This window comes from Amblyomma maculatum, chromosome 1, assembly GCF_055883805.1.
Source record: "Amblyomma maculatum isolate TAMU_Amacu chromosome 1, ASM5588380v1, whole genome shotgun sequence".
NCBI lineage: Eukaryota > Metazoa > Arthropoda > Arachnida > Ixodida > Ixodidae > Amblyomma > Amblyomma maculatum.
This window is the reverse complement of record NC_139344.1, coordinates 372,535,107-372,560,867: the sequence shown is the minus strand read 5'-3', so window position 1 is coordinate 372,560,867 and position 25,761 is coordinate 372,535,107. Positions and strand designations below refer to the sequence as shown.

Genomic DNA, 25,761 nt, shown 5'->3' with positions numbered 1-25,761 from the left:
GAAGAAACAAAAGAAGCCAGAAATAACACCCACGTGCAGAACGTGCGAAGGCCACGCGGCCAATCTACCGTTCTAGCCGGCAACATTCCTTGCATTGAATCGGCCGCCATGATTTGGTTCCTAACCGCAGCTGGCGCGGTCGTCCTCCTCCTGCTGGGGCACCTCTACTACAGTGGTACCATCGGGCTTCTGGGCGGGTGCATACCACTGTCCATAGGCACCAGCGCCGCCAATACGACCACCTCCAGTGCCCTCAAGGTACAAATTTCATTCTTGTGTCCACGACCTCAAGCTATTTGTAACATTTGAGGTCGCTGTTGCGGCTGAACATTTGCCGGCTTTGCACTCGCCATACACGAGGCGCACTAGCACGTTACGCTACGGGGTAGTTAATTTTTTTTCCGTGCATTACGTCCTTTCACGGAGCAAAAGGAAAAAGATAGCAATGTACGCATTGCCATTTTGCCCCAATTGTTGAGGTATTTTGAGCGCGGTAGTGTCAATGTGCACCTAAGATTTATCCCTACGTTGATCGTGCCCGTAGCTGCTCTGCCTATATAATATTCCATGCATAAAGAAATGTACCCTTCGCGGCTGTCAAACGGTATCAGCCTGTTCAAAAACTGATTACCTGTGCTCTGATTACCTGTGATGTTGTGATGTCAGCATTCACTCTCACATGCCATGCCATCACATGGCAAACGCACTCTCACATCACAACTGTGATGTGAGAGAAGATTGCTGAAAGAACGCGATCACAACTTGACTACGAAGTTCTCTCCGCCAGATAAACGAATCAAGGCCTTCTCTGAGATCAGATTTGCATACGCTTTATTGTTTATTTGTATTGAGAATCGGGACACCTGGTTGATAGCTCCGAAAGGACCGTTCAGGTCTGGCTGCAATGCTCCGAATTACTTTGAGAAGGCGCTCAGGCGTTTCCGGTCTTATCACAGCGGTAGCTGCAGTACTAAGTTTGCCACAATCGCAACCCGATCCACCGCCACTCAAGGACAACATGACTATACATTGTGACTAAGAATGAGGCACCATCATGGTGTGTTCGTCCACCGTCTATTCAGAACGTGCCAAGGTAGTAGGCACAAAAAACAATTGTTCAGTCAATTTGTTTGAAAAGACTCCACAAAACCAGATAATTCTTTAGTTGAACAAAATACGTGCAAACAAATGTTTTGCAGCGTAAGTTGGGCCTTTAAAAGTTTAAGGGGACTCTCCTAGAGAACATAGCGAGGCATTAAGGCAGTGAAGCCCCCATAACGTTTGAAGGCGCACGATAATATGTTGTGCTCATGCGCGACGGTAAAAGTGCATCAATTTCCGCTTCCTTCCTCCAGGCTCGTGTGCATTTTTTGGCTTGAAGCAATCATTCAGTGAAACGTAAAACGGAGCAACAGAACTGACGGGTTCGATAGTGCTCTATTCGTTAGCACACATATTGTATTTTTGCGCGCTCGTAGAACGACAGGAGGCGCACCGGCGAATGTCTGGTTATGTCTGGTATGAACCGCGAGTCACTGAAGGTACTCTGCCGTCGATATAATATGATGTCACGCAACAAGAGAGGGGCAGGAACATATAAACAGGAATATTATACGACCGCGAACATGATTCTAACCCACGACAGAGAGCGAAGGTTACCTGTCCGCTGTATTATTCAAATAAGCTATCGCCGCAGCCTGTCGCCGCCCTTGTTAAGCATACTTTTTCACGCTGTTCGTTGGCTTTTCGTGAACTTCTATTCAAATGCAAGGTAGTCCCAAAGCAAGATCACGCAGGCACCTGCGTGTGAAAGCCAAAATTTGACCGCCTGGCCACATCTGCTTGGGAAGCGATGGTGCGCCGCAGGCACAAACGACTTTCCGGGCTGCAGGTCGCTGCTGCGAGAACGTGCAGGGTTCAAAATCAAAGCCTAACTTCTGCGCTCTTAGCATAGATCCAGAGCCTTCTGCCACACCGCAAATTACGGCAGAAAATGCCTATCAGCTCGCGTTCATTGATGCGCTAAGCCGCGAGGCTTAAATCTGTACCATTTGTTTTTTTAATTTTCATTCCACCACGTCAAAATGCGGCCTTCACATGGATGCAGCTGTGTATACAAACTGTTAGTCTGAGAGCCGTAGAATATATGCCATGGAAACCAGGCAGTTTCCATGACAATTACTATGAGGCTGGTCTCTGCACAATGAAGCGCAGCCAGGCGATTTGTAGCCTTAAATGTATGCTGAAGCGTTCTGTTCTTTTCGACCTTCCAGGACGTCAGGGTCATGCACGCGCAGGTCTACGCCGCGCTCGCCGCTCCGTTCGCGCTCTTTCTCGCCACGTACGCGATCCTTCGGTGGAGGAAGCTGGACACTGACAGCATGCATAAGGACGTTGAAGAACTGCTCAGAGCGCAGAGTCCGGACGCGGAAGCAGCCACACCGAACCATGAATGGGACAATATGTCCAAGGACGCTGAAGAGGCGCCCAGAGAGCAGAGGCCGGAAGCAGAATCAGCCGCACCGAACCGTGAACGAGGCACTTCTGCAGCAGTCGGGGACATAATGTCCACCGCTTCTTCGAGCTCGGGATTTGACGACGGGCTGAACGGGGATGCTCAAGGTGCCAGCCCAGCGGGTGGTGAGTTTCGATCGATCGATCGATCGACGATTGATTGATTGACTGATTGATTGATTGATTGATTGATTGATTGATTGATTGATTGATTGATTGATTGATTGATTGATTGATTGATTGATTGATTGATTGATTGATTGATTGATTGATTGATTGATCAATCTGCTAAGTCGGTCTTTCGGTTGGTTGGGCGCTCGTGTCACTTACCAAGTGATCTTCCGCCATGTTTTGTGCGCCCCATACGGTTGTTGGCCGCTGTTAGATGACAACTTAGCGTATTTTAACGCTATAGCATTAAAGGCCCCACTCACTAGAAATCCGGCATCGTTGTCGGCGTTGAGCGAAAAATCACGAGCACAAAGCTGTCTAGTGGTAACTTGCGGTTGATATTGCTGCTTTCTAAGTGAACGTGCGGTTGCCTGACGTTACGTTTGTTACGAGCTGCCAAATCGGGCCTATATTTATATATGGGAGGGCGATATTAGAATCAGCCTGTCAGGACCCTAGCATTCCAAGTCAGACATGTTACCCCTAGGCCACGCAGGCAAGTTTATGCGGCTTGGTTAAAGCAAAGGGATGGTAGCATACGCTATCGCGTCACACCATTAAAAATGTAGCTAGGTGTCCCCATATTCTTTTTTATCTCTGCTCATAGTAGTTATCACAGTATGGCTAATTGCCCGACCAATGCCAGGTATGGCAATGCTTTTTTGTGATATAGCTCATTTTCGTTAAAACTTGTATATGGCAAATGCTTCGCGTCTTTTTTTTTTTTTTTGTCTATTCTAAACCGTCACCGGAAAGATGGTTTGAACGCGCTGCCTTGTTTGTTTGTTTGTTTATTACTTTTCAGGCATCCCGCAGGGTAGCGTCCGCGAAGCTGCTTCACTCACGAGCGTCATGCCCAGACGCTCCAATGTGTCTTCTCCGATTACACCGACATCATCAGTAAGTAGGGCGAAGAGCAGTTTAATAGTGATATCATATCAAGAGAGCATGCTGCCGGGCTAGTTGGTGATCCATTGATTCAAGAATTTAGCGAAAAAATAAAGAACAATGGACTTGGCTTGGCTTGTGGGGTTTAACGCCCCAAAGCGACTCAGGCTATGAGAGACGCCGTAGTGGAGGACTCCAGAAATTTCGACCACCTGGGGTTCTTTATCGTGCACTGACATCGCACAGCACACGGGTGCCTTGCCCGTGTGCTGGGCGATGTCAGTGCACGATAAAGAAGAAGATACATAAGACGCTCGTCATTCGTCTTTCTTTGTTCATTGTTCTTTACTTTTGCGCTACATTCTTGATTTATTAGCATATCGGGTTGCTGGAATCATTTTGTTAGCGTTAAAAAACACAAGGACACAAATAACACGATACAAAAGGTACACCCGCTGGACTGCAACGTTTTTACTGGACACATACATCATCCTCACCCTCGATAAATTTGATCAAGGGTGAGCCTGAAGGGTGAGGATTGATCACCCTTGATCAATTCTAGATAAAATACCTAAAGCACGAACATTATCATATTGCTATGCGTTACGCCATTACCCGCGCGATCCCCACTAGCTGCGCTACAGACGTCGCTGATTTCCTTCTCCCCGACGTGATACTACAGCACGGTGCCCCTCGTGAACTACTCACGGATCGAGGTCGCTGCTTCCTCTCTAGAGTGGTTGACGAGCTACTTCGTGTGTGCACCGTCCGCCACAAATTTACCACCGCCTATCATCCTCAGACCAACGGCCTCACAGAACGCCTCAATCGTATGTTAACAGATATGTTATCAATGTACGTCTCCGACGACCATCGGGATTGGGACGTTAATCTACCTTCTGTAACATTCGCCTATAACTCTTCTCGTCATGATACCGCTGGCTACTCTCCCTTTTATCTGCTCTTTGGACGACACCCATTACTCTCCTTTGATACATGGCTACCCACTACTGACGCCGCCACTAGTACTTATGCTCGTGATGCCATCTCCCACGCTAATGATGCTCGCCACATTGCTCGTGACAAGCTCTTTGCCTCCCAAGGCTCCCAGCAATCCCGTTATAACAGTCGCCACCGCAATGTGCACTACGCCCCAGGCTCTCTCGCTCTGCTCTGGCTCCCAAACCGCCGGGTGGGTTTGTGCGAAAAACTTCTACCTATGCTACACAGGCCCCTACCGTATCTTGCACCGAGTCACCGACGTCACATACGAAATCGAACCTTTGAACCCGAAGTCGTCTGCACCACGAGCTTCCGACATTGTGCATATGACACGACTCGAGCCGTATAATTCACGCCCAGCTTCGTTTACCTAGAATGCATCGGGATGCGCTTCTGTGGCGGGGGTAATATGTGGTGTAGCATGCTGGCATTCAGTAAGTGAAGAACGAAGTGTCTGGGTGTGTGGACGAAGACGACGCTGAGTGTTGAGTTGCGCGTTTAAGCGGTGCCCATCCATTTCAGAGTGGAGTTGCCCATCGGTGCGTGATTTCCACTCGTAACAATACTGTTGCAATTATTCCTGTGAAATCTTGTCCCCTGTTGTCGCATTTCAAAGTGGTTCTCGCCGGCGCGGCAAAGAAGAAACTTCAGCAAGAAGCGTATCGGTATGGTGCATGGGGTGTTTAAAACTCACAGTTGATGCATGCTGTCTCGAGGGACGCCGTCGTGAAGGTTGTTTGATTAATCCAGACCTCCTGGGATACTTTAAGATGGTCTTAAAGCGCTCTTCGTGTCGGTGATGTTTGTTTTTCTATTTCGACTCCATCGAGATGAGACCGCGGCGCCAGGGGATCGATCCCGCGACTATGGGGTCAGCAACCGAACGCCGAAACCGAAACGCACACTGGCGCATAACCGAAGGAAAAAAAAAAATCTGTTTCTCTAGAAGTACGAAACCGCAGACTGCAGGTCTTCATATTCCCCGCGTCTAAACCGTTTTCTTTTCTACTGCGCTCGCATATCTATTATCTGAACGTGCCACATTTCATCTCATCTCATAATCACACCTCCCTGTTTGATTTTAATGACTGTGGCGGTCTCTTTTTAAAGGGGCATTCAGAATAACTCCATGCAGGAATTATTCTCAGTAAAAGATGATTCAAATTTTGCTCTTTCTGCTTGCGCTGACATTTGTCGCACGCCAATATGAACATTTATCACGGAGAAAATTGAAATTTAAAAAATTCCCGCTACTCGACTCAAACTCGTGACGTCATCATCGAAAAAAAAAAAGCGAACTGCCACCGTGTTAGAGTTTTCAATTGGCCGCGGCCTCCGTGATTCGCGCTCAGAAATTGCTACCGACTTTACTTCCGGGATTGGCCGGGGGTGGCACCACTCAAATTGACGGGGCAGCGTTTTAATGACCCCGTTCTCCAAAAATCTGGCTGCGCCGTTGCGAGCGAAAGATCACAGACAGGCCTTTGGCAGGTAGTTGCTGGCGAGTGGAACGACCAGGCGCTGATTGGACGGCGGGTTGTATGATGTCATGAGACCATATATGGCATGGCCAAGTGGGCAGGAGCTGCCTGCTCGAGCAGTTCCTACGCGATGCTCCTACGCTGCTCTTAGGCCACACAGGAATGTTTGTACCGATGTATTTCATGTGGTAATTTTTACAGCGCGCTAGCTTACGACGGTGCTAATCAGTATGCGTGGCATAATAGAGATATAAGTAAATGATTGCCGATTGAGCGATAAAAAGTGGATGGGCGTGTACGAGGATTGAGCCACATCAGGTAGCCTTTAATACTATAGCGTCATACCGTTAAAAGAGGAGCTTATATGTCGCCCCCTCCCCTCCTTCTATTTTTTGTTCTTCTACATGTTATAAAACGCAGATTTTCAGTTATCCTGCTCTCGTTAGCTATCAGAATGTGGTGCCCGGATATGGGCCATGTTCAGCTTGTCCTTACTGTCCCTTTCCCGCATTCGAGCTCTTTTCCGCACCTGAATAAGTGACCGATTAAGATTGCGACCTCCCGTGCGCTACGTGCAGAGCACTTCACCGACCCTTCCATCTGGGGTCGCTCGCATCGGCACTGCTGGCATCTCGACCCGCCCGCACTCGTTGCCCGGTCGGATGGACTCGACAAGGAACGGCGGCGACTTGTTCGGGAAGCTGCTGCCAGCCTGCCGCCAGCGCGCGCCCGTCAAGTTTTCCCATCTTTTCAACAACATGTACGCATATTTTTCGTGCAGTGCGCCGCCATATTTGATTTTAAGCACCTTAGAGAGGGACAAGTTCCTCCTTATTCATGGTGATACCATCGTGGTTGACGGACAGAATAGCACTGAGAGGATGAATTCTTCCTCATCAATTTGCCCCAGCACTGATGCAAACGTGCATACGAACTTGCCGCGCTGATTTCGATAAAGTTTGTGATAGCTAAATGCGACAGCTCGAATTATTATGATGCAAGGGTGATGATGATGATGATGATGCTGATGATGAGGGTTCTGGTGTACGAAAATGGGGATGACGAATGTGAATTTTTACGGCAAAATGCCATCTCTGGCCCAAGCGTCCTATGAACACATATTGACTTCTAGAGTCAGGTACATAGGTTGTAAGAAAGGGTGCACTGAGACTTGCATTATCTCTTTACGTTTTCTTCCGAGAAACGTGGTTATCAGCTTTTCTTGTATGTATGCTGCCATCTGATGAATAAATTTTGTTCCAGCAATGAAATGTGTTAAATACTCTTATAAAATGTAAGCACGTCAAGGCGGGTTCAAGTGGTGCTGACGTAAGGAAAGTCGCGCCTTTGTTCAACAGCATAGGTGGCGATCCTGGCTTAGGCATGTGCAGTGCCCAGGATATTAACCGAGAATGAAAAAGCTCGGCAGTGTGGATAACGTGTCCTTGTTCTTGTTTCACTTAACCAGCACACGCGGCTAGGCTTTATTTGGCAACTGCGCTGACCAACGCTAGTGCGCACAGAAAGACAGCGTTGAGCCATATGGTTGAGCCCATGCGTGTTAGAGTATCGTAAAACTTTAACGTACAGAGCGCGTCTAATTGGGCACTTCAGTCAATGCAACATAAACAGTCACCACCTGAAAATCAGTTTAACCAAAACCATTTACTGTGTTACTGAACGCGGAAATTTGAGAAAACACTACTGTTCCTCATTGAGGTGCCTGTTGAACATGTGACTGGATTCGATTTTGTTAGTTCTCTCTTGACTACACTTCGTGCTCATGCAAGCTGGAGTAGTAGTAGTTATCAGTCTTAGTCACTATATGCACCCGAATGCAGGTAAACTAAACTTGTGATGGCACATAATGTCGAGTGCTGATACTGGGTGGTATCAGGTATGCTGGGGTAACATAAATGAAAAGCATTTGACAGTAGAACAACATGTCAGCTGATGGTATGGTGATATCAGGTGCTCAGTAGGATATTGTGGACCGCGTATAGCACAAAACAAGGCTGATTGTAGATGATTAAGGAGAATGTTTCATCTGCGATTCAGAAAGGGGGGGGGGGGGGGGTTACTCAGAGAAGGAAGAGCTACTGACTGCTTCAATCGGCCGACCATTGCATAACAGTATAGAGTGACCTAAAAGACAATCTGGCCTCTCTGAGTGCCTCCGCCAATATCCACGTTCGTCTTTCTTCAAGTGAGGCGGACCAGTTCAAGAAGATCTACGAAGGCAAGAACTCGGAGGTGTTCCGCGTCTTTAGCTACAAGGGCGACAGCGTGCTCAAGGTACAGCAGCTGGACCGCACGCCGGAGTCCCTGGACCGCGTCCTTTCTAAGATCAAAATAACCTCGTAAGTACACTTCATCACCTGCACAGACTCTCCTGACATTTTATGAAGCTCGGAAAATGGCAGAAAACTAATATTATGGCCAGCTTCGAAACGAGCGTCAAAGCACGTAAATTGGGGTTGGCATACTGACTGGCACTAGTGGAAACAGAAAAGTGGGAGTGAAGAGAAAAGAGGAAACATGGGTCCCTTCTTTAACCTTGCTTATTTTCACTTTGTTCTTAATGCGTACAGGAGGCTCACGGAGTTGAAAAAGATGCAGGACTACTCCACAGCTGGCTTTGTCGAGCTCAGGAGGTAAGGAGGACGACTTTGTTATCTTGTAGGCGAGCTTGGATGATTCCGAAGTGCTGAAATGCTTTTAGAACTGCCGTTTGAGGGATTGTTCCTTGGTCAGCAGTTCGTTAATCCGGTCGTCTTGGCAAGGTGTTGAACTTAGTCGTTGTCGGTAGGGACGTTGCTGCTACTGAGAAGACCTTCACATCATCTCGCGCCGCATGTAACTATATCCCAGAAAGCGCTAATAGACGTTAAACGTGTTCAAAGAAAAGTAAACTGCTATTAAGAAAGCGATAAAAACAAGTGCGAGGTCAAGGTTAAAAAAAAATACACATAATATTCTTCTTCTCTGCCTTTGACTTTTGGCGAAAAAGTTTTCGCTCGTGGCCACCAAATGAAGTTTTAATATACTTCATAGGACGAGTCTATAGCGTCGACTTTTAGAGCGCAGCTCTTTGGCGCTCGTTCTGGGTTTCGCGTCGGCGTCGGCCTCTTAACCAGCGCCTCCCCACTTTCATCCCCCCATTCGAGCCGGCGCTTGGCAACCGAAGCCTCGCAGGAAGCGCGGAGCAGCCGGAGAACACAAGGAAAGGAGGCGGGTTTGTGGGGGGGAGAGGGGTCGCCGGAGGAAGCGCTAACAGCGACTGTCTGATCGCGTAGATAATAATTGGTTCACAGGAAGGGAAAGGCGCAGTATCTGTCACACGAGTTTGTGGACACCTGAACCGCGCCGTAAGGGAAGGGAGGAAGGTGGGAGTTAAAGTGTAAAGAGAGAAAGAGGAGCCGTAGTGGAGGGCTACGGAGTAATTTCGACCACCTGGGGATCTTTAACGTGCGCTGACATCGCACAGCACAGGGATGCCTCTTCGTTTCGCCTCCATCGAAACGCAGCCGCCGAGGTCGGGTTCGAACCCGGGTACTCCGGCACAGTGGTCGGGCATCTTAATACTCGACCACCCCGGCGGGTCACGGTGCAGTATTGAATACTGGATTTTGGGAGCAGCTGTGAATTGCAGCTTGTGGGATTGGTTGGTTGGTTGGTTGGTTGGTTGGTTGGTTCGTGGGAAGGGAAAGGCGCAATATCTGTCACACAAGAGAGAAAGAGGAGCCGTAGTGGAGGGTTACGGAGTAATTTCGACCACCTGGGGATCTTTAACGTGCGCTGACATCGCACAGCACAGGGATGCCTCTTCGTTTCGCCTCCATCGAAACGCAGCCGCCGAGGTCGGGTTCGAACCCGGGTACTCCGGCACAGTGGTCGGGCATCTTAATACTGGACCACCCCGGCGGGTCACGGTGCAGTATTGAATACTGGATTTTGGGAGCAGCTGTGAATTGCAGCTTGTGGGATTGGTTGGTTGGTTGGTTGGTTCGTGGGAAGGGAAAAGCGCAATATCTGTCACACAAGAGAGAAAGAGGAGCCTTAGTGGAGGGTTACGGAGTAATTTCGACCACCTGGGGATCTTTAACGTGCGCTGACATCGCACAGCACAGGGATGCCTCTTCAGTTCGCCTCCATCGAAACGCAGCCGCCGAGGTCGGGTTCGAACCCGGGTACTCCGGCACAGTGGTCGGGCATCTTAATACTGGACCACCCCGGCGGATCACGATGCAGTATTGAATACTGGATTTTGGGAGCAGCTGTGAATTGCAGCTTGTGGGATTGGTTGGTTGGTTGGTTGGTTGGTTGGTTGGTTGGTTGGTTGGTTGGTTGGTTGGTTGGTTGGTTCGTGGGAAGGGAAAGGCGCAATATCTGTCACACAAGAGAGAAAGAGGAGCCGTAGTGGAGGGTTACGGAGTAATTTCGACCACCTGGGGATCTTTAACGTGCGCTGACATCGCACAGCACACCTTCTAGCCTCTATAGCACAGGGATGCCTCTTCGTTTCGCCTCCATCGAAACGCAGCCGCCGAGGTCGGGTTCGAACCCGGGTACTCCGGCACAGTGGTCGGGCATCTTAATACTGGACCACCCCGGCGGGTCACGGTGCAGTATTGAATACTGGATTTTGGGAGCAGCTGTGAATTGCAGCTTGTGGGATTGGTTGGTTGGTTGGTTGGTTCGTGGGAAGGGAAAGGCGCAATATCTGTCACACAAGAGAGAAAGAGGAGCCGTAGTGGAGGGCTACGGAGTAATTTCGACCACCTGGGGATCTTTAACGTGCGCTGACATCGCACAGCACACGGACGCCTCTTCGTATCCCGTTCCTCTCGCTCGTAACGCGTCCCACGGCTATGACAACCTCGCGAGGCACTTGTATAGATCTCGTCTTTGAGAATCGAGCATTGGTGTACCAAGTCGAACATATATCAGTCTATTTCTCCGACCACAAAGCTTCCTTCATGACTGTCAAGAACTGTTAGTGGAGTCTTTGTTAAAGGAATACGTGTGAAAAATAAAAAAAAATCTGTGATAGCGCATACATGTGTTGCTCGATTTCTTTGCCTCAATCTATCGAAAAGGTGAAACAGCTTATTTGCTGCGCTCAAATTTCGCATTAGGAAGTAACGTAATCGTCGGTAATTTTTTTGTCCTGACAAAATGGCGTTCCTATCAACAGGCTGATTCCTTTGTCCCATTCCATTTGAATCAAATCACGTGGAGCATTTTGCTGCTCACCTGATTCGGCCTGTGCTCCCAAGCCCTTGTGTTGTTCCTGCTGATAGCGATGGCACCAGCACTGTAAACTTAGCGATCAGAAATACGGCTTCCAAAGGTGTACAGGTTTTATTTGAGCATTATAATGGCGCAGATCCCCCTCTGCATCTACCGCCGCCCTTGCTTTACTGTTTAGAACGTTGTGGTACGTGCTCATTTATAAACATCGTCACAGGACACGCGCACCCACGAGGATATAGTTGACTGAAACATGAAAAAAAAAAAAAAGGCGGCTTTTGCCCCCTCAAAGCAACCACTCCTCCAGCAGCCAATGACACTGTCCGATTTCGTGAATAGAGGGAATAGAGGGCTAGAAGGACAACATAGGGTCTGGCGAATGAAAGGAGAATCGCTGGGTCTTAATCGATTAAATGCAGCATTCTGAGATCGGTCGATGCCATAGGCTGAACGTCCCCTTTTGAGGAACATCTGACATTTTTTCGTTCAATTGTATCCGACTATAGATCGATGAGACAACTGCGATTGAAAAACTGTCGTTCTTTTTTTCGCCATTTTCATTATTACCAGGACTTTATAATTACAGAGCAGAGCAGAGTATATGCAGAAAAATATTTATTAGACAGAAAGGCTCTTCATGGAGAAGGCAACGGGGAGTGGACAGTCTTCAATGTTTGCACGGTCACCAGTCACGTCATATTGCTCTGATTAGGTCACTGAGGGGAGTCAAACTTGGCAAATAATATTTGTATGTTATAGTCCACGTCTAGAGAGAAACGGTAGTTCAAGCAGAAGGCATCGATCTCGGAGCATTCCGTAGCAAAGGCAGGGCAATCTGAGAGAAGATGGGACATGTCGCCGTGCGTTAAAGCCGTGCAGTAGGGCACGTAATATTTTGCTCTGTGTGCCGACGCCAGTGAGCCATCTTACGTCCATAAGCGATAAACCGCATGGGCAAGGAGCTTATCCATGAAGACCTCCTGACATCGGGTGAGATGGATCTTGCGCCAAAAATATCGGTCGGGTGTGACCACCTGCATAGGATTGCTGACTGAGCCTGCGAAGACTGGTTCGTGTGCATTGCACAAGGGTGAAAAGAAGAAAAGAATCGCTTTTACATCGTTTATCTTAAGCTGTTACAATGTTGTAACTGACCTGCAAATGAACTGCTCTCGAGCAGACAGATGGCACTTCTTTTGTATTGGCGCTGTCGCAATTTCTTAACTGTAAACGGTACAGCGCACCAGTCAGGCCGTGTCATCGAAAGGCGTTTAAAACGACAATTTTGACTTGAAAGGTCCTCAGGATTCAACCTAAATGCTAAGAATACCACTGGTAAAAAACTAACTGTAGTAAATGAGCGATAACTCGCAGTTCAAAGTGAGATTACAACTGCTTCCTGCCATAAGCGTTCTGAAGCAGGACGCTAGCTTATTACTCCACAGATTCAAATATGTTTGGGGATGCTAATTACTTTCTTACCATTCTTATAAATATTCTATTGTCCGCTCAATGGCGCTGGTGACCTGCAATGTCTACAATATACTGTTAACAGTTGGAAATGTGCGGCAACGCCACATATTCCTCGGAATGTGCTAGCCGCGTATAAGTATAGATTCCTGGGTCAGACCAGAGTAGCACTGGCTTAAATTAGCCGATTACAGCCTCCTATACACATTTCCATGTGCTCTGGCGCCCCCTCATAATCTGATATGCTTTGGGGCGTTAAGCCCTGTGAAACAAAAATTCGCAAGCGCTTTGATTCAAGCAGCTCGCGTATGCAATCTCATCGAGAACAGAAAAACTTTCTGCACCGGTCCGCAGTTAAAGAGAGCTTCCTGCAGCATTCCTGCAGACGGTGAGTGCGTTTCACTGTTGGAGCACGCTAGACAGTCGATGATATACTGTTGTCTCACGCATGGCCATTTTAAAACATGCGCACACGTCCAAACCACAATTCTCATACGGAGTGCATATGGAACATAAGCGGATTTGGCTGTGCTGCTCTGATCAGATCGACGCGCTCGCTACAGCCCTGCTGTCTTCCGTTTCTTTGTCAATAAAATGCCGTTCATTAATCAAGGATTGATTTCCTTACACCGACGGTTTCAATTGCTTCTCTCTCGTGCGTAGCATCACGTGCCTCTTCGACGCCTACCCCGAAGAGCTCCTTTTGGCTCGCAAAAGTGATGCCGGCTCTACGGTTCAAGAGCGACGACAAGGCGAGTGAATCATGCCTATATGCAAATTATTTACCCTCGTTGGATGATGTCAACCTTGCGCGTTTGAGGTCTGCTGACACACAAGTGCACGGATTGTTGCACACCCTTGTTTAAAAAATATGCCATTTTAGCCGCTAATCAGACTTACTACTTTCGTCTTCTGCACTACATTCACCATAATAGGCTGTATACTACTCTACTTGATATATCTACAGTAACGTGTGATCTGCGAACACGAAAAAAACTTGTACCTATTACTCGAACCAACTATGGAAAACAGAAATTAACTTTTCAGGTGCCATCACAACACAACACCAAATGTGGAATTTTCATTGGCACCTAGGGTATTTAAAAAGAACGTAAAACAATATTTAAATGAATATCCCCTATAGCTTCATGGATGGTAGTCACTGTAGTTTTCTCATATGCAACCTTTTTTGTGTAAATATTTTTTGCTATGAAATTTGTTTTTGAGTGCGTGGTCTGTTGATTTGAATATCTAATGAATACTGCATGTATTGATACCTTTTATATATCGCATGTAAGTGTTGCATAATGTTTTTTTTTTTTTATATTTTATATACACTAGAGGTGTGTGCTGCTGTCTGCTGTTGTCTGTTTTGGGAGCCAAGGCCCAGTCAGGCTTGTCGCCTTTTGCCTTGGCTTCCCCTTTCTTGTAGAAAGAAAGAAAATAAACTCCAACTCCAATAAGCTTCGGTTGTGAGGCCACTGCACAGTCGAGGACAAAATATGACGGGCCGCGAGTTCGTGGGAAAACGTTTATTCCTGTGCGGTCGGGCAAACACAGAGAATGAAATGTGCTGAATCATAAGGGGACATGCACGCCCCATTCAGAGAAAAATATCAAACGAAACTAGCGAAACACTATAGCTACACGAGTGAGTTGGTGGAACATATTGGATGGAAAAACAGCGTTCGTCTTGTGTTTCTTTGCTCTGATGCTTGTCTTTTGCGCTGTTTTTCCATCCAATAAACAAGCGAGGCAACGAAGAAAAATGTTTTTCTACAAATCCGCATCTCACAAATGTTTGTCCCGGAGTGTACATGGTGAATGGAACATTGTAAAAATACGAAACCATCTAATAAATTGAATACGAACGTGCACACCAACTGCAATGAGAAAATGTTTTATCAATTTATTTTCTTTAACCAGAAGAGCTACGACTGAAATTTTCATCTTAGTGTCCGTCTGGCCGCATTACTCGCATGTCGAAACGACCCTTCTGTATTATTACGTTTTTCAAAGAAGTCAAATAAGGAAAGATGAAGAAGCAATTCTTAAAAGAAACGTCCTAAACAGGAAAGAAGAGAGAGTATTCTTTAGAGTGTTTTCGTCCCATTTTGCCCTTGCTAACCTTGCACATATTGGCCCAGTATACCACTCTATAGATCCATGTTCATAAAAAAAAAAAAAATTAAGCTTCAACATCAATTCAGGACACCTGCAGAGGGCTATGAAAATTAAGATGCGGGTAACCTTGAGACACGTTGCGACAAATGCATAAATTAGGGCATCTCGATATGATGATACCCTGACATATGCAGATTAAGAGGAAAAATGTGCTTAAGAGAAATTGCTCTCGCAAGGAAGAAGTAATAAGTATGCTGTTGGAGTGGGTTTCAAGGGAGGAGAAGCCTGAAGGCCATGCTTGGAAATGCGATCAGGAATCTTGCAGGAGCAGAGTGGCCACTGCCATATAGCTAGCAAGCCTATACCGCGACAGGTAGAACATGTATTTTCCCTTTTAATGAATGCAGGTGAGGCGAGAATGAATATTTCTTCACTACTTTTCGCAGGACAAGCACAACGAGCCTACATTGCCTGGCACATGTCGTACGCTGGTGTGCCTCTCGACCAGATCGAGGTGAGTGGGCATAAAAGGTTATTAGAAGTCAGGGCAGCATCAGCAGACTCGCTATTGACAATTGTTTCCAAATTTTAGTGGCTCGTGGTGGTCGTGACTACTGCCATTTCAATTTAGGTTTAGCTTCTGGTGTTCCCTGTAACGTTAGTCGCATTTGGTGAAGCTTTCGAATAACGTCAATCCAGCCTTTAGGGGCAGGGTGAATTCGCATTTGCCCTTCCGTCGAACTTCCGCATGCCATACTGCACTCACCATACCATACCATACCATACCATACCATACCATACCATACCATACCATACCATACCATACCATACCATACCATACCGTACCGTACCGTACCGTACGATACCATACCGTACCATACTATGCCATACCGTACCGTACCATACCATACCATACCATACCACACCATACCATACCATACCATACCATACCATACCATACCATACCATACCATACCATACCATACCATACCATACCATACCATACCATACCATACCATACCATACCATACCATACCACATCATATCATACCACATCATAGCATACCATATCACCAATAGCATAGCATGGTCAGTACAGTGGAGTCATGGCACTTATACTGCACTGTGCCCCATGCCTTATCATATCATACCATACCACACTATCCTATACCATACAATGCCGTTCTGTACCATGCCGTGCCATACCACATCATACCCCACCATACCATACCCTACCCTACCCATCGAAGCGGTGGATCAGTGGTTAGGGCATTTGACAGCTGAGTAGCTGAGTTTACCTTAACCGAGTTTCTCAGTTAAGGTAAACACTATAAATCGGATCAAATCAGAGTACCCTAGCAGATAAAGGCCGCAGCACGTGGCTAATTGGCTAAGCATTCATTCTGCCCGGTGCAAAATACATGAACCGGCCCTAGTACTAGGTACCTTAGATAGTCGAAGCTAATGCAGAAACCTGCACAGCACTACGCTCCGTACATGCCCTACAATGTGGCGCTAGCTTTCCCTTTCTTTTCCTAGTTGCATCATAAGGATACGTACTGGCGAAGTTAAGTGGCGAAATTCGGTTATGTAAAGAAGTAGCAGCTATGCGAGGCGGCGATCAGTTTTAGGTGGACGAAAAGGAAGGGTGACAGGCAGTCATGTAAGGTGCAGAGAAGAAATGGGCAGATGCGCTGTCAAAGATCAGGTAACATGCAGGTAATACAAGAAGTCAGCGAATAAAGGACCATGTAGAAAGCGAATTAGTAATAAAAGGAGCTGTGAGCAACTTAAGTGATCCCATAGTGAAACCTAATTTTTCTATAGAATTTGCTGAAAAAGCCTTTTGATTTTCATTTCCACACGCTGGGAGACGGAGTGTTCGTCACACAACAATGTAGGTGTTGTTTTTACCCGCATTTATTTTGGTCTGCTATGACGAACACTAGTATTTTAATTATTTTTATTTACATATACTGCTGTCTCAAGCCTGAGACATTGCAGAAGGGGCTTCATAAAAAAATGAAAAAAAAAAAAATCTCAATACATAAACACGCACTTGTTGAACAAACTGCTTATGTGGTATGGCTGTCGCAACGAGTCATCAAAGCTCATTCCATATCTCTACTGCGTGCGGAAAAAAAGAACATTTATGGCAGTCAAGGAAAAGCATAAATGGTATAATGTTTATAGAGTTGTTCCGGCGGCTCACGTACGTGCAGAACTAGTGACTCAAATGGGGACAGTTAAAGTAATGGAGTTGTACGCAGTTTTTTGTAGCACGACTAGCCACTCACAGTTACGTCGACTCTCGAGGGATTAGAGCGATAGCTCCTTGTATCGCTTTGTTGTAACATTGTGAACTGTGACCTCAATGCCACAATGTAAAAAGTTCTATAGCACATCGTAATGATATAGCTGCAATATCCACGCTGTGAGCGCTCCTTTACCACCCACTTCATCATTGACAGCTCTCATAATGCAATGTGACCAGAAGCTAAGGGCCAGCCGTTCCCTATGTTCCCTACGTACAGCTGGACAGCGCGCTGCAGCTGTGGAGCATCCTGCAGCAGGTGACGCTCTCTCTGGTCGTGGCCGAAAAGGCGCTCGAGTTTGAACACCGGGCCCTGCGGATGGGACACGTACTCGTGAAAAGAACGAACGAGCGAAGCTTGCACTTCTCCGTGGGCGGCCGCAGCTTCGTCGTCAACACATCGGGCGTCGAGGCTCACGTAACAGGCTATGCCTCGGCCCGCATCACGGACGGTACGCACACCACTCTCTTTCATCTATATTGCGAGTGATGAAGAATGACAATAATTTGTCACGTCATCAGCGGACGTTGCTTTTCCACGGTGCTCCTTGCACGTCCAAAGCACTCAATTTCGATTTTATGCGGGAAAAGAGCTGCACATTCTCATGCTGTACGGCTTTAGAGAATTAATCTTAAATATTAACTTTTCCTAAATAATTAGAAGAATGTTTACTGTAAATTACGTCATCGCGGCTGTGCGTGAGTTCCTGAAAATATTCTTATATTTTTCTTATATTCTGAACTCCCTTTTTTAAGAATATTTGAAAGTGCTTGTTGAAACACCTGTATTTCTCTTCACTAAAAGCAGGTGGCTAATTGCTCAAAAATTCTCGCCGTACAGTCTCAAACTCTTCGGGAGAGCTGGAAATGGGCCTTGCTCGCTGGAACAGTGTTGTTGCAGTAGACAGATATTTTTGGGTGGCCGGAAGAAGGGGCTTGAAGTTAAAATATCTTTAGGGTGGCAGAACTAGTCTTGGTTCACTCAACAATTGTCGAAAAACCGTTAGTTGACGTTTCGGAACTTTGTTGAAGCACCTATATTTCTCTTCACTAAAAGCAGGCGGCTAATTGCTCAAACATTCTCGCTGTACAGTCTCAAACTCTTCGGGAGAGCTGGAAATGGGTCTTGCTCGCTGGAACAGTGTTGTTGCAATAGACAGATAATTTTGGGTGGCCGGAAGAAGAGGCTTGAAGTTAAAATATCTTTAGGGTGGCAGAACTAGTCTTGGTTCACTCAACAATTGTCGAAAAACCGTTAGTTGACGTTTCGGAACTTTGTTGAAGCACCTATATTTCTCTTCACTAAAAGCAGGCGGCTAATTGCTCAAACATTCTCGCTGTACAGTCTCAAACTCTTCGGGAGAGCTGGAAATGGGTCTTGCTCGCTGGAACAGTGTTGTTGCAATAGACAGATAATTTTGGGTGGCCGGAAGAAGAGGCTTGAAGTTAAAATATCTTTAGGGTGGCAGAACTAGTCTTGGTTCACTCAACAATTGTCGAAAAACCGTTAGTTGACGTTTCGGAACTTTGTTGAAGCACCTATATTTCTCTTCACTAAAAGCAGGCGGCTAATTGCTCAAACATTCTCGCTGTACAGTCTCAAACTCTTCGGGAGAGCTGGAAATGGGCCTTGCTCGCTGGAACAGTGTTGTTGCAATAGACAGATAATTTTGGGTGGCCGGAAGAAGAGGCTTGAAGTTAAAATATCTTTAGGGAGGCAGAACTAGTCTTGGTTCACTCAACAATTGTCGAAAAACCGTTGACGTTTCGGAACTTTGTTGAAGCACCTATATTTCTCTTCACTAAAAGCAGGCGGCTAATTGCTCAAACATTCTCGCTGTACAGTCTCAAACTCTTCGGGAGAGCTGGAAATGGGTCTTGCTCGCTGGAACAGTGTTGTTGCAATAGACAGATAATTTTGGGTGGCCGGAAGAAGAGGCTTGAAGTTAAAATATCTTTAAGGTGGCAGAACTAGTCTTGGTTCACTCAACAATTGTCGAAAAACCGTTAGTTGACGTTTCGGAACCCCTACGGATTCCTTCTGCACAATATTGAACAGGTTCCTTGTGAAAAGAAAATCCGTAGAGGTTTCAACTAATGGTTTTTTAATAATTGGTCAGTAACCCAAGACTTGGTTTACCCGTTCTGCAATGCCACATACCTCACCAGACGGTATTCCTTTAAACCTTGGATTACGATATGTTTCGGAATAAGTTGGTACATATTCAACAGACGCTGAAGTATTGCATTTAATAGGGGGTGCACAAACAGCACTCCACTCGCCTTTTCTTGAGTGGTTGAATACAAATTATAAAACTGATTTTGTGTACTTTATCATTGTCGGCGAAGGATTTCGATGTATTTTATACATTATTCATTATCAACATTTCCGCTTGTATCTGTAATGCCTCACGCCCTTTGGGGTATCCTGGGTGCCAGCACAATGAATATCCTAAGTGCCCTCGAGCAGGTGGATGCATTGGGCATTCTTGCTAAATTTTCATATCGGCAGCCCACCCACATACTTCCTAAGTAACGCAATGCTATTAGCAACCTGAGTAGAAACCAGAAAATTGTCATCCTTCCCGCTGACAAGGGCAATATTACCGTAATCTTGAACAGCGCCGACTACGAAAAAAAAAAATGTCGGAACTGTTGGATGACATGAGCACGTAGTACATCGCTCAAAAAGGACCCTCCGCTTAAGGTGCCACGAGAATTGCAAAAACGTCTTGCTGAAGTTTTCCGCTTGAATTTAATACTTGACCAGAAGAGATTTCGTCCAACCTTAGATTTCAGGAATAAATTTAACTTTTTTTGCGTTAGCAGGCGGCTCACCGGTGTTCACGGTGCTTGAGGGTTTTCCAGACGATTCAAGCGACCACAACCTTCTTTGTGTCAACAGGCACATGTCGGGCATAATCAGGTAAGAAAAACTTGCCCTTACTTCACTTTCCATTCTATACGGTAGCCGATATGTGTATATAAATATATCGCAACGCAGTGTTTGTGGGTACGCGTATTCTGTTCTTTGTCCCGTTTGTAGTGTGCGCTTTTAAGTCATGTTCCAACTGGCCCGGTACCGTTATGTCACGCAGTTCGAATTATTTTATTTTAAACTGTTTTTGGGCGACTGTCCTTTTGAAGTAGCCCGTTATACCTATAGTGGCACGAGCAGAGGCACAATATTTTTTTTTTTTTTTTTTTTTTTGGGGGGGGGGGGGTAGCCTCACCATAATATATGTCCTTTTGAAGTAGCCCGTTATACCTAGTGGCACGGGCAGAGGCATATTATTTTATGTTTTTTGGTAGCCTCACCACAATATATGTCCTCTTGAGGTGGTACGGGCAGAGGCATAATATTTTCTATTACTTTTGGGTAGCTTCACCATAATATATGTCCTTTTGAGGCAGCAAACTACCTGACACATCATTTGTGACAAATCACTCTGCTTGCCGCAGTGAAGTAATATACTACTATGAAGTGCAGTCAAGTAACAGACTACACAGCCTTCGCGCAAATAGCAAAAATCGCTCTCCACACTTCAGCGCATGGTTTTAGTTCAACCTTTTTCTATTTCAGGTCTGCTACACACCCTTAATTCTCTCAGGTCCAGAACTTTGCCCCCTTGTGAACTTGCATTCTCGTCTAACGGTTCTGTATTTGTCCTCGACGTCAGGAACGACTGGCACTATTTCCACCCGCTCACCAACCTTCTTTGGGTGCGGCATCTAACGAGAGAGCTGTACCGACGCTACAAGCCCAAGTTCCGCGGCGTCGCGGCCCGCTACGAAGGGCTGGCGTGGTCGGAGATCGGCAGCTGGAGAGAACAGCTGCTGGACTACTGTTCTCTGGGCGACTTCGTCGAGGCTCACTTCAGGGCCGATCCGCTGCGCTGAGGTCTTGACGTCCGCGACCTCGGGCTCGTCCAGTTGGACGGAACATTTAATAAGCAGGAAGCGTGCAAGCGTAGCATTGTGGAGCGATGAGGCTCGTGCCAAATATTTCATATTGCCTCAAGAATGTGCTTGTCTCCACCCTTTCTGGCTGCTTACTGTCACTATTCGAAAGAGCCAGTCTGGGTGACCGATGACTCCTCAGCACAGCCCACCAGCCATCGGTGCTTGCGCTCACTCGCGGCTTCGCTCGCTTTTGTTATGTGTCAAGTAGAGACGATATTTAGTGTATTTTGTACTCTAGAAAAAATCAACACAATTTTCGTGTAAAACAATATGCAGTGACGCCATTTTATGAATGTACAGTGCCTTAAAGCCAACTCCACGAGCTTTCAGATGCGTGTTTTTGACGATTAATTTTTCGAGCCCTATTACAGATGAAGAAAATATAGAAAATGGTGGACCCACTTTTGACTTAACGTTCGTAATATTCCCTCTCAAATCCAAAGCTAAAAAGTAGGTTAGTGAATTTTTGTTGATCGCCTGATCATTAACCTTTATAACGTACCGTCTTTGCCAAAAGTAACTAGGCAGCATGGTTTGCTTCTCGCTTGTATTATAAAGCCGACTTGAATTCCCAGAGGACCACAACTTGTTAAGAAGTGAGGACAGAAGCTCGTCTTTCCTTAGCACAAATTTACAGCTTCAGAAGTGGTACGAATTCCCTGCTATCCGACTGTGAAGCGGAAAACGCAGCCTGGTTACTTTTGGCAAAGACGGTACATGATGTCCACCATGCTGTAAAACCCACTTTGCAGAGATTGAACTGAGGTATCTCGCAATTTTTAATGCGAAATTCAAGTACACAAATTTACATATACAGCATTATGCCTAAAGAATTGGCACTATAGGAACCCTTTGCCTCTGCATAAGACCATGTACGTAATATAAATGCCCTCAGTAAACGCAGCTACCAAGTATCACGCACAGCAGAGGTACGCTGGAAAAGAATATACTGTCCGGTTAACCCATGCATTCGCTGTCCGCCTTGGTACATACATGATGTGATAGCGTAGGCTGCCACCAGATAAAGGTTGGTTTGGTTTGTAGGGTTTAACATCCCAAAGAGATTCAGGCTATGAGAGACGCCGTAGTGGAGGGCTCCGAAAATTACGACCACCTGGGGTTCTTTAACGTGCACTGACATCCGCACACGGGCGCCTTGCTGTTCGCCTCCATCGAAAAGCTGCCGCCGAGGCCGGGATTTGATCCCGCATTCTTGGGAACAGTAGCCGAGCGCCGTAACCACTGCGCCACCCTAGCGGGGCAGATATATAAAACCCTGCTTGACTAATCCGTATGCCATTTCCTGCGTTAGCAAGAAGTAACGAGAATGCAATGGTCGTGGCAGGCTGGTTTTTGTTCTATCGTAATATGAGACAGCAACGCAGCAGTCGACTGCTCTACAGCTGTTCTCTTGTTGTTGCTGGCCTCTTGAAAAATGGCACGCCTTGGGGGATTGGATAAAGTCAACGTTCAAGGTGAAGTGTCGTACACAAACTCAATTACAGGCACACGTTTGTCGCAAAGCGAGAATGTTGTTGTTGTCGTCCTCATTTAAATGGCACATAGCCACAAGGGGGATTGACAACGACCAGGCGGATTACAGTTTCTTAGATTCCATTGTGCAGAACTGAGATTAGAAATTTGAGTAAGTGTATATATTTCTTTTATTTTTACCTACTCTTTTCTTTCTCCCTATCACTCACCTCTTTGATTTCCTCTACCTTCTCCTCGCTATCCCTTTATTTCCGCCGCCCCAGTTCAGGTGCTTCAGATATAAGATAGCAGATACCGGGGCTGGCAAACATCTTTTCTTTCCTTTTGTACATACAATAAATAACCACTACAACAAATTTGAGTAAGTCAGGTTCACTGACAGTGATGGTTGAGGATGGTGATTGGGCTTTCTGGTAATTAAATTTGTGAGATTAAAAAAACAATAATCAATTAATAAAGGAAAGCAATTAGGTATAACATAAAGAACATATAAAGTAAAGGACAAAAATTATAATTACCAGGTATGATGAAAAAGGTTTTTATTTTAGAAGGAAATTTCGTACGGCACAGAAAACATTCCCATTGGCACGTCTCAGCATAGAAGCGCCAAGAGACAGAACAGCCGCTGGTGACAAGCGCAAGGAGGAGGAGGAGGAGGAGAAAACTTTATTGAGGAGAAGCTAAGCGTCTGTAATGGCATTTCTAACAACCGCATGCTTAGCGATGTGTTCTGTATTTCACTTCATTGTCTCCTTCTCGTCCGCGCGTGAAATATCACACTTCGTCTTTATCGCAATTCTGGCATTATCCTCCCATATGAAAAGATGGGCCCGAGCGATGGCCCGAGTTAGAAGCTCCTGTCAAACGGAACCAGGCAACCCCTACGTTCACTCATTGCACGACCATGTCACCTGCCTGCTACCACCTGCCAGCGCGATGCTCGTGATTTTACGCTCATAACGCCAACGTTCTTGTTATTCTTGTTGTTGTTGTTGTTGTGGCTTCAGGAGGAAGTAAAAGAAAATGCACGGGCCTGCTACTGGCTCTGTAGCTCAGCCACCTTCGCTGCCTCGTGCGGACGGAGGAGCAGAATAGAGAAAAAAGAAAAATGAAGAGGGAGAGAAAGACGCGCGCCGCAACAGCCGTCGTCCACCACCGAAGCAGAGGCGGGTGCAATGACGGCCTAATAATAATTGGTTCACAGGAAGGGAAAGGCGCTGTATCTGTCACACGTTCTGTGGAGACCTGAATCGCGCCGTAAGGGAAGGGAGGAAAGTGAAAGTGGAAAGAGGAACAGAAGACGTAGTGGAGGGCTTCAGAGTAATTTCAACCACCTGGGGATCTTTACCTTTACCGTGTGCTGATGGAGGAGGTGGTGAAGGGTGGCTGTTCCCGGCCCTACGGGGCTGGGACTGGTAGGTCACCGCCGCTTGTGGCGGGGCTAATAATAATAATAATAATAATAATAATAATGGTTCACTGGAAGGGAAAGGCGCGGTAACTGTCTCACTCGTTTTCTGTGGACACTTGAACCGCGCCGTGAGAGAAGGGAGGAAGGTGGGAGTTAAAGTGGAAAGAGAGAAAGAGGAGCCGTAGTGGAGGGCTACGGAGTAATTTCGACCACCTGGGGATCTTTAACGTTCGCTGACATCGCACAGCACACGGACGCCTCTTCGTTTCGCCTCCATCGAAACGCAGCCGCCGAGGTCGGGTTCGAGCCCGGGAATTCCGGACAGTAGTCGGGCGTCTTACCACTGGGCCACCCCGGCGGGGCCGTGGCGGGGCTAGCCTGCCACCGAATTTGTATGTGTTGTTGGCCGTCATTGCACTCGCCACCGCTTAGGTGATGGACGACGGCTGTTGATACGCACGTCTTTCTCTCCCTCTTCTTTTTCTTTACTTTCTGCTGTCCGCACGTCCCCGCCGGGGTGGGGCAGTGGTAAGACGCCCGACTACTGTGCCGGAGTACGCGGGTTGCGTATTTGGGTTTGCTCGGTACGGTGGCTCCGCAAGGGACAAAGCAACAGAAGAGACGAAGAAAACGGGCTGTTCCGACTAGCATCTAACCCGGGTTCGAACCCGACCTCGGCGGCTGCGTTTCGATGGAGGCGAGACGAAGAGGCGTCCGTGTGCTGTGCGATGTCAGCACACGTTAAGATCCCCAGGTGGTCGAAATTGCTCCGTAGCCCTCCACTACGGCTCCTCTTTCTCTCCTTCCACTTTAACTCCACCTTCCTCCCTTCCCTTACGGCGCGGTTTAGGTGTCCACAGACATAAGTGTGACAGTTACCGCGCCTTTCCCTAGAGAAAACTACTAATAATAATAATTGGTTCACAGCAAGGGAAAGGCGCAGTATCTGTCACACTTACGTCTGTGGACACCTAAACCGCGCCGTAAGGGAAGGGAGGAAGGTGGAGTTAAAGTGGAAAGAGAGAAAGAGGAGCCGTAGTGGAGGGCTACGGAGCAATTTCGACCACCTGGGGATCTTTAACGTGTGCTGACATCGCACAGCACACGGACGCCTCTTCGTTTCGCCTCCATCGAAACGCAGCCGCCGAGGTCGGGTTCGAACACAGGAATTCCGGACAGTAGTCGGGCGTCTTACCTAGAATTGTATTTCCTGTAGTAATGTGCGTGCCTTCTGTATTTTCTCATTTCCCACCGTGTAACACCGCGTGAAGGCTTACAGTATTCTAAATAAAATAAATAAATAAGACGAAATTATAAATAACGTGTGTGACAGATACTGCGCCTTCTTTCCGGTCAATCATATTATTATTATTATTATTATTATTATTATTATTATTATTATTATTATTATTATTATTATTATTATTATTATTATTATTATTATTATTATTATTATTATGCACACGGTACATCGCGCGCCCCTTGTCGAACACAACAAAGTTCAGCGGCGTTCAATAATTGGTTTACAGCAGAGGAAGGCGCAGTATCTGTCACATTTTTTTTTTTTTTTTGTAAGTCCCTCGGAAAAGTGAAATCGGCGTCAGACATCGTTCTTTTGCGAAAATGTGGGTAGTAGAACTGCAGCTTTAATAGAGTTCAGCTCCACCAATGCAGTC

General features: G+C 46.6%; 2 protein-coding genes across 2 annotated transcripts; both read left to right on the top strand.

Annotated features, from left to right (window-relative positions):
- Positions 1–108: 108 nt before the first annotated feature.
- On the top strand, positions 109–13,539 carry LOC146208211 (uncharacterized). The gene is made up of 7 exons (XM_084578229.1): positions 109–258; positions 2,274–2,640; positions 3,491–3,585; positions 6,635–6,816; positions 8,264–8,416; positions 8,648–8,710; positions 13,443–13,539. The coding sequence occupies exons 1-7, from the start codon at positions 109–111 to the stop codon at positions 13,537–13,539; spliced, it is 1,107 nt and encodes a 368-aa protein (XP_084434355.1).
- Positions 13,540–15,354: 1,815 nt separating this feature from the next.
- LOC146208210 (serine/threonine-protein kinase haspin-like) lies at positions 15,355–22,280 on the top strand. Its single transcript, XM_084591891.1, has 4 exons — positions 15,355–15,417; positions 17,438–17,669; positions 20,047–20,143; positions 20,898–22,280. The coding sequence occupies exons 1-4, from the start codon at positions 15,382–15,384 to the stop codon at positions 21,115–21,117; spliced, it is 585 nt and encodes a 194-aa protein (XP_084448017.1). The 5' UTR covers positions 15,355–15,381; the 3' UTR covers positions 21,118–22,280.
- Positions 22,281–25,761: the final 3,481 nt, after the last annotated feature.

What these genes read in the sequence shown, in the direction of transcription:
- LOC146208211 (XM_084578229.1), top strand. Translation starts at nt 109, where the DNA reads ATGATTTGGTTCCTAACCGCAGCTGGCGCGGTCGTCCTCCTCCTGCTG. An exon ending in CCACCTCCAGTGCCCTCAAG is followed by an intron (nt 259 to 2,273) that starts GTACAAATTTCA and finishes TCGACCTTCCAG; the next exon opens with GACGTCAGGGTCATGCACGC. An exon ending in CGATTACACCGACATCATCA is followed by an intron (nt 3,586 to 6,634) that starts GTAAGTAGGGCG and finishes CGCTACGTGCAG; the next exon opens with AGCACTTCACCGACCCTTCC.
- LOC146208210 (XM_084591891.1), top strand. Translation starts at nt 15,382, where the DNA reads ATGTCGTACGCTGGTGTGCCTCTCGACCAGATCGAG. An exon ending in CTCGGCCCGCATCACGGACG is followed by an intron (nt 17,670 to 20,046) that starts GTACGCACACCA and finishes TTGCGTTAGCAG; the next exon opens with GCGGCTCACCGGTGTTCACG. An exon ending in CACATGTCGGGCATAATCAG is followed by an intron (nt 20,144 to 20,897) that starts GTAAGAAAAACT and finishes CCTCGACGTCAG; the next exon opens with GAACGACTGGCACTATTTCC.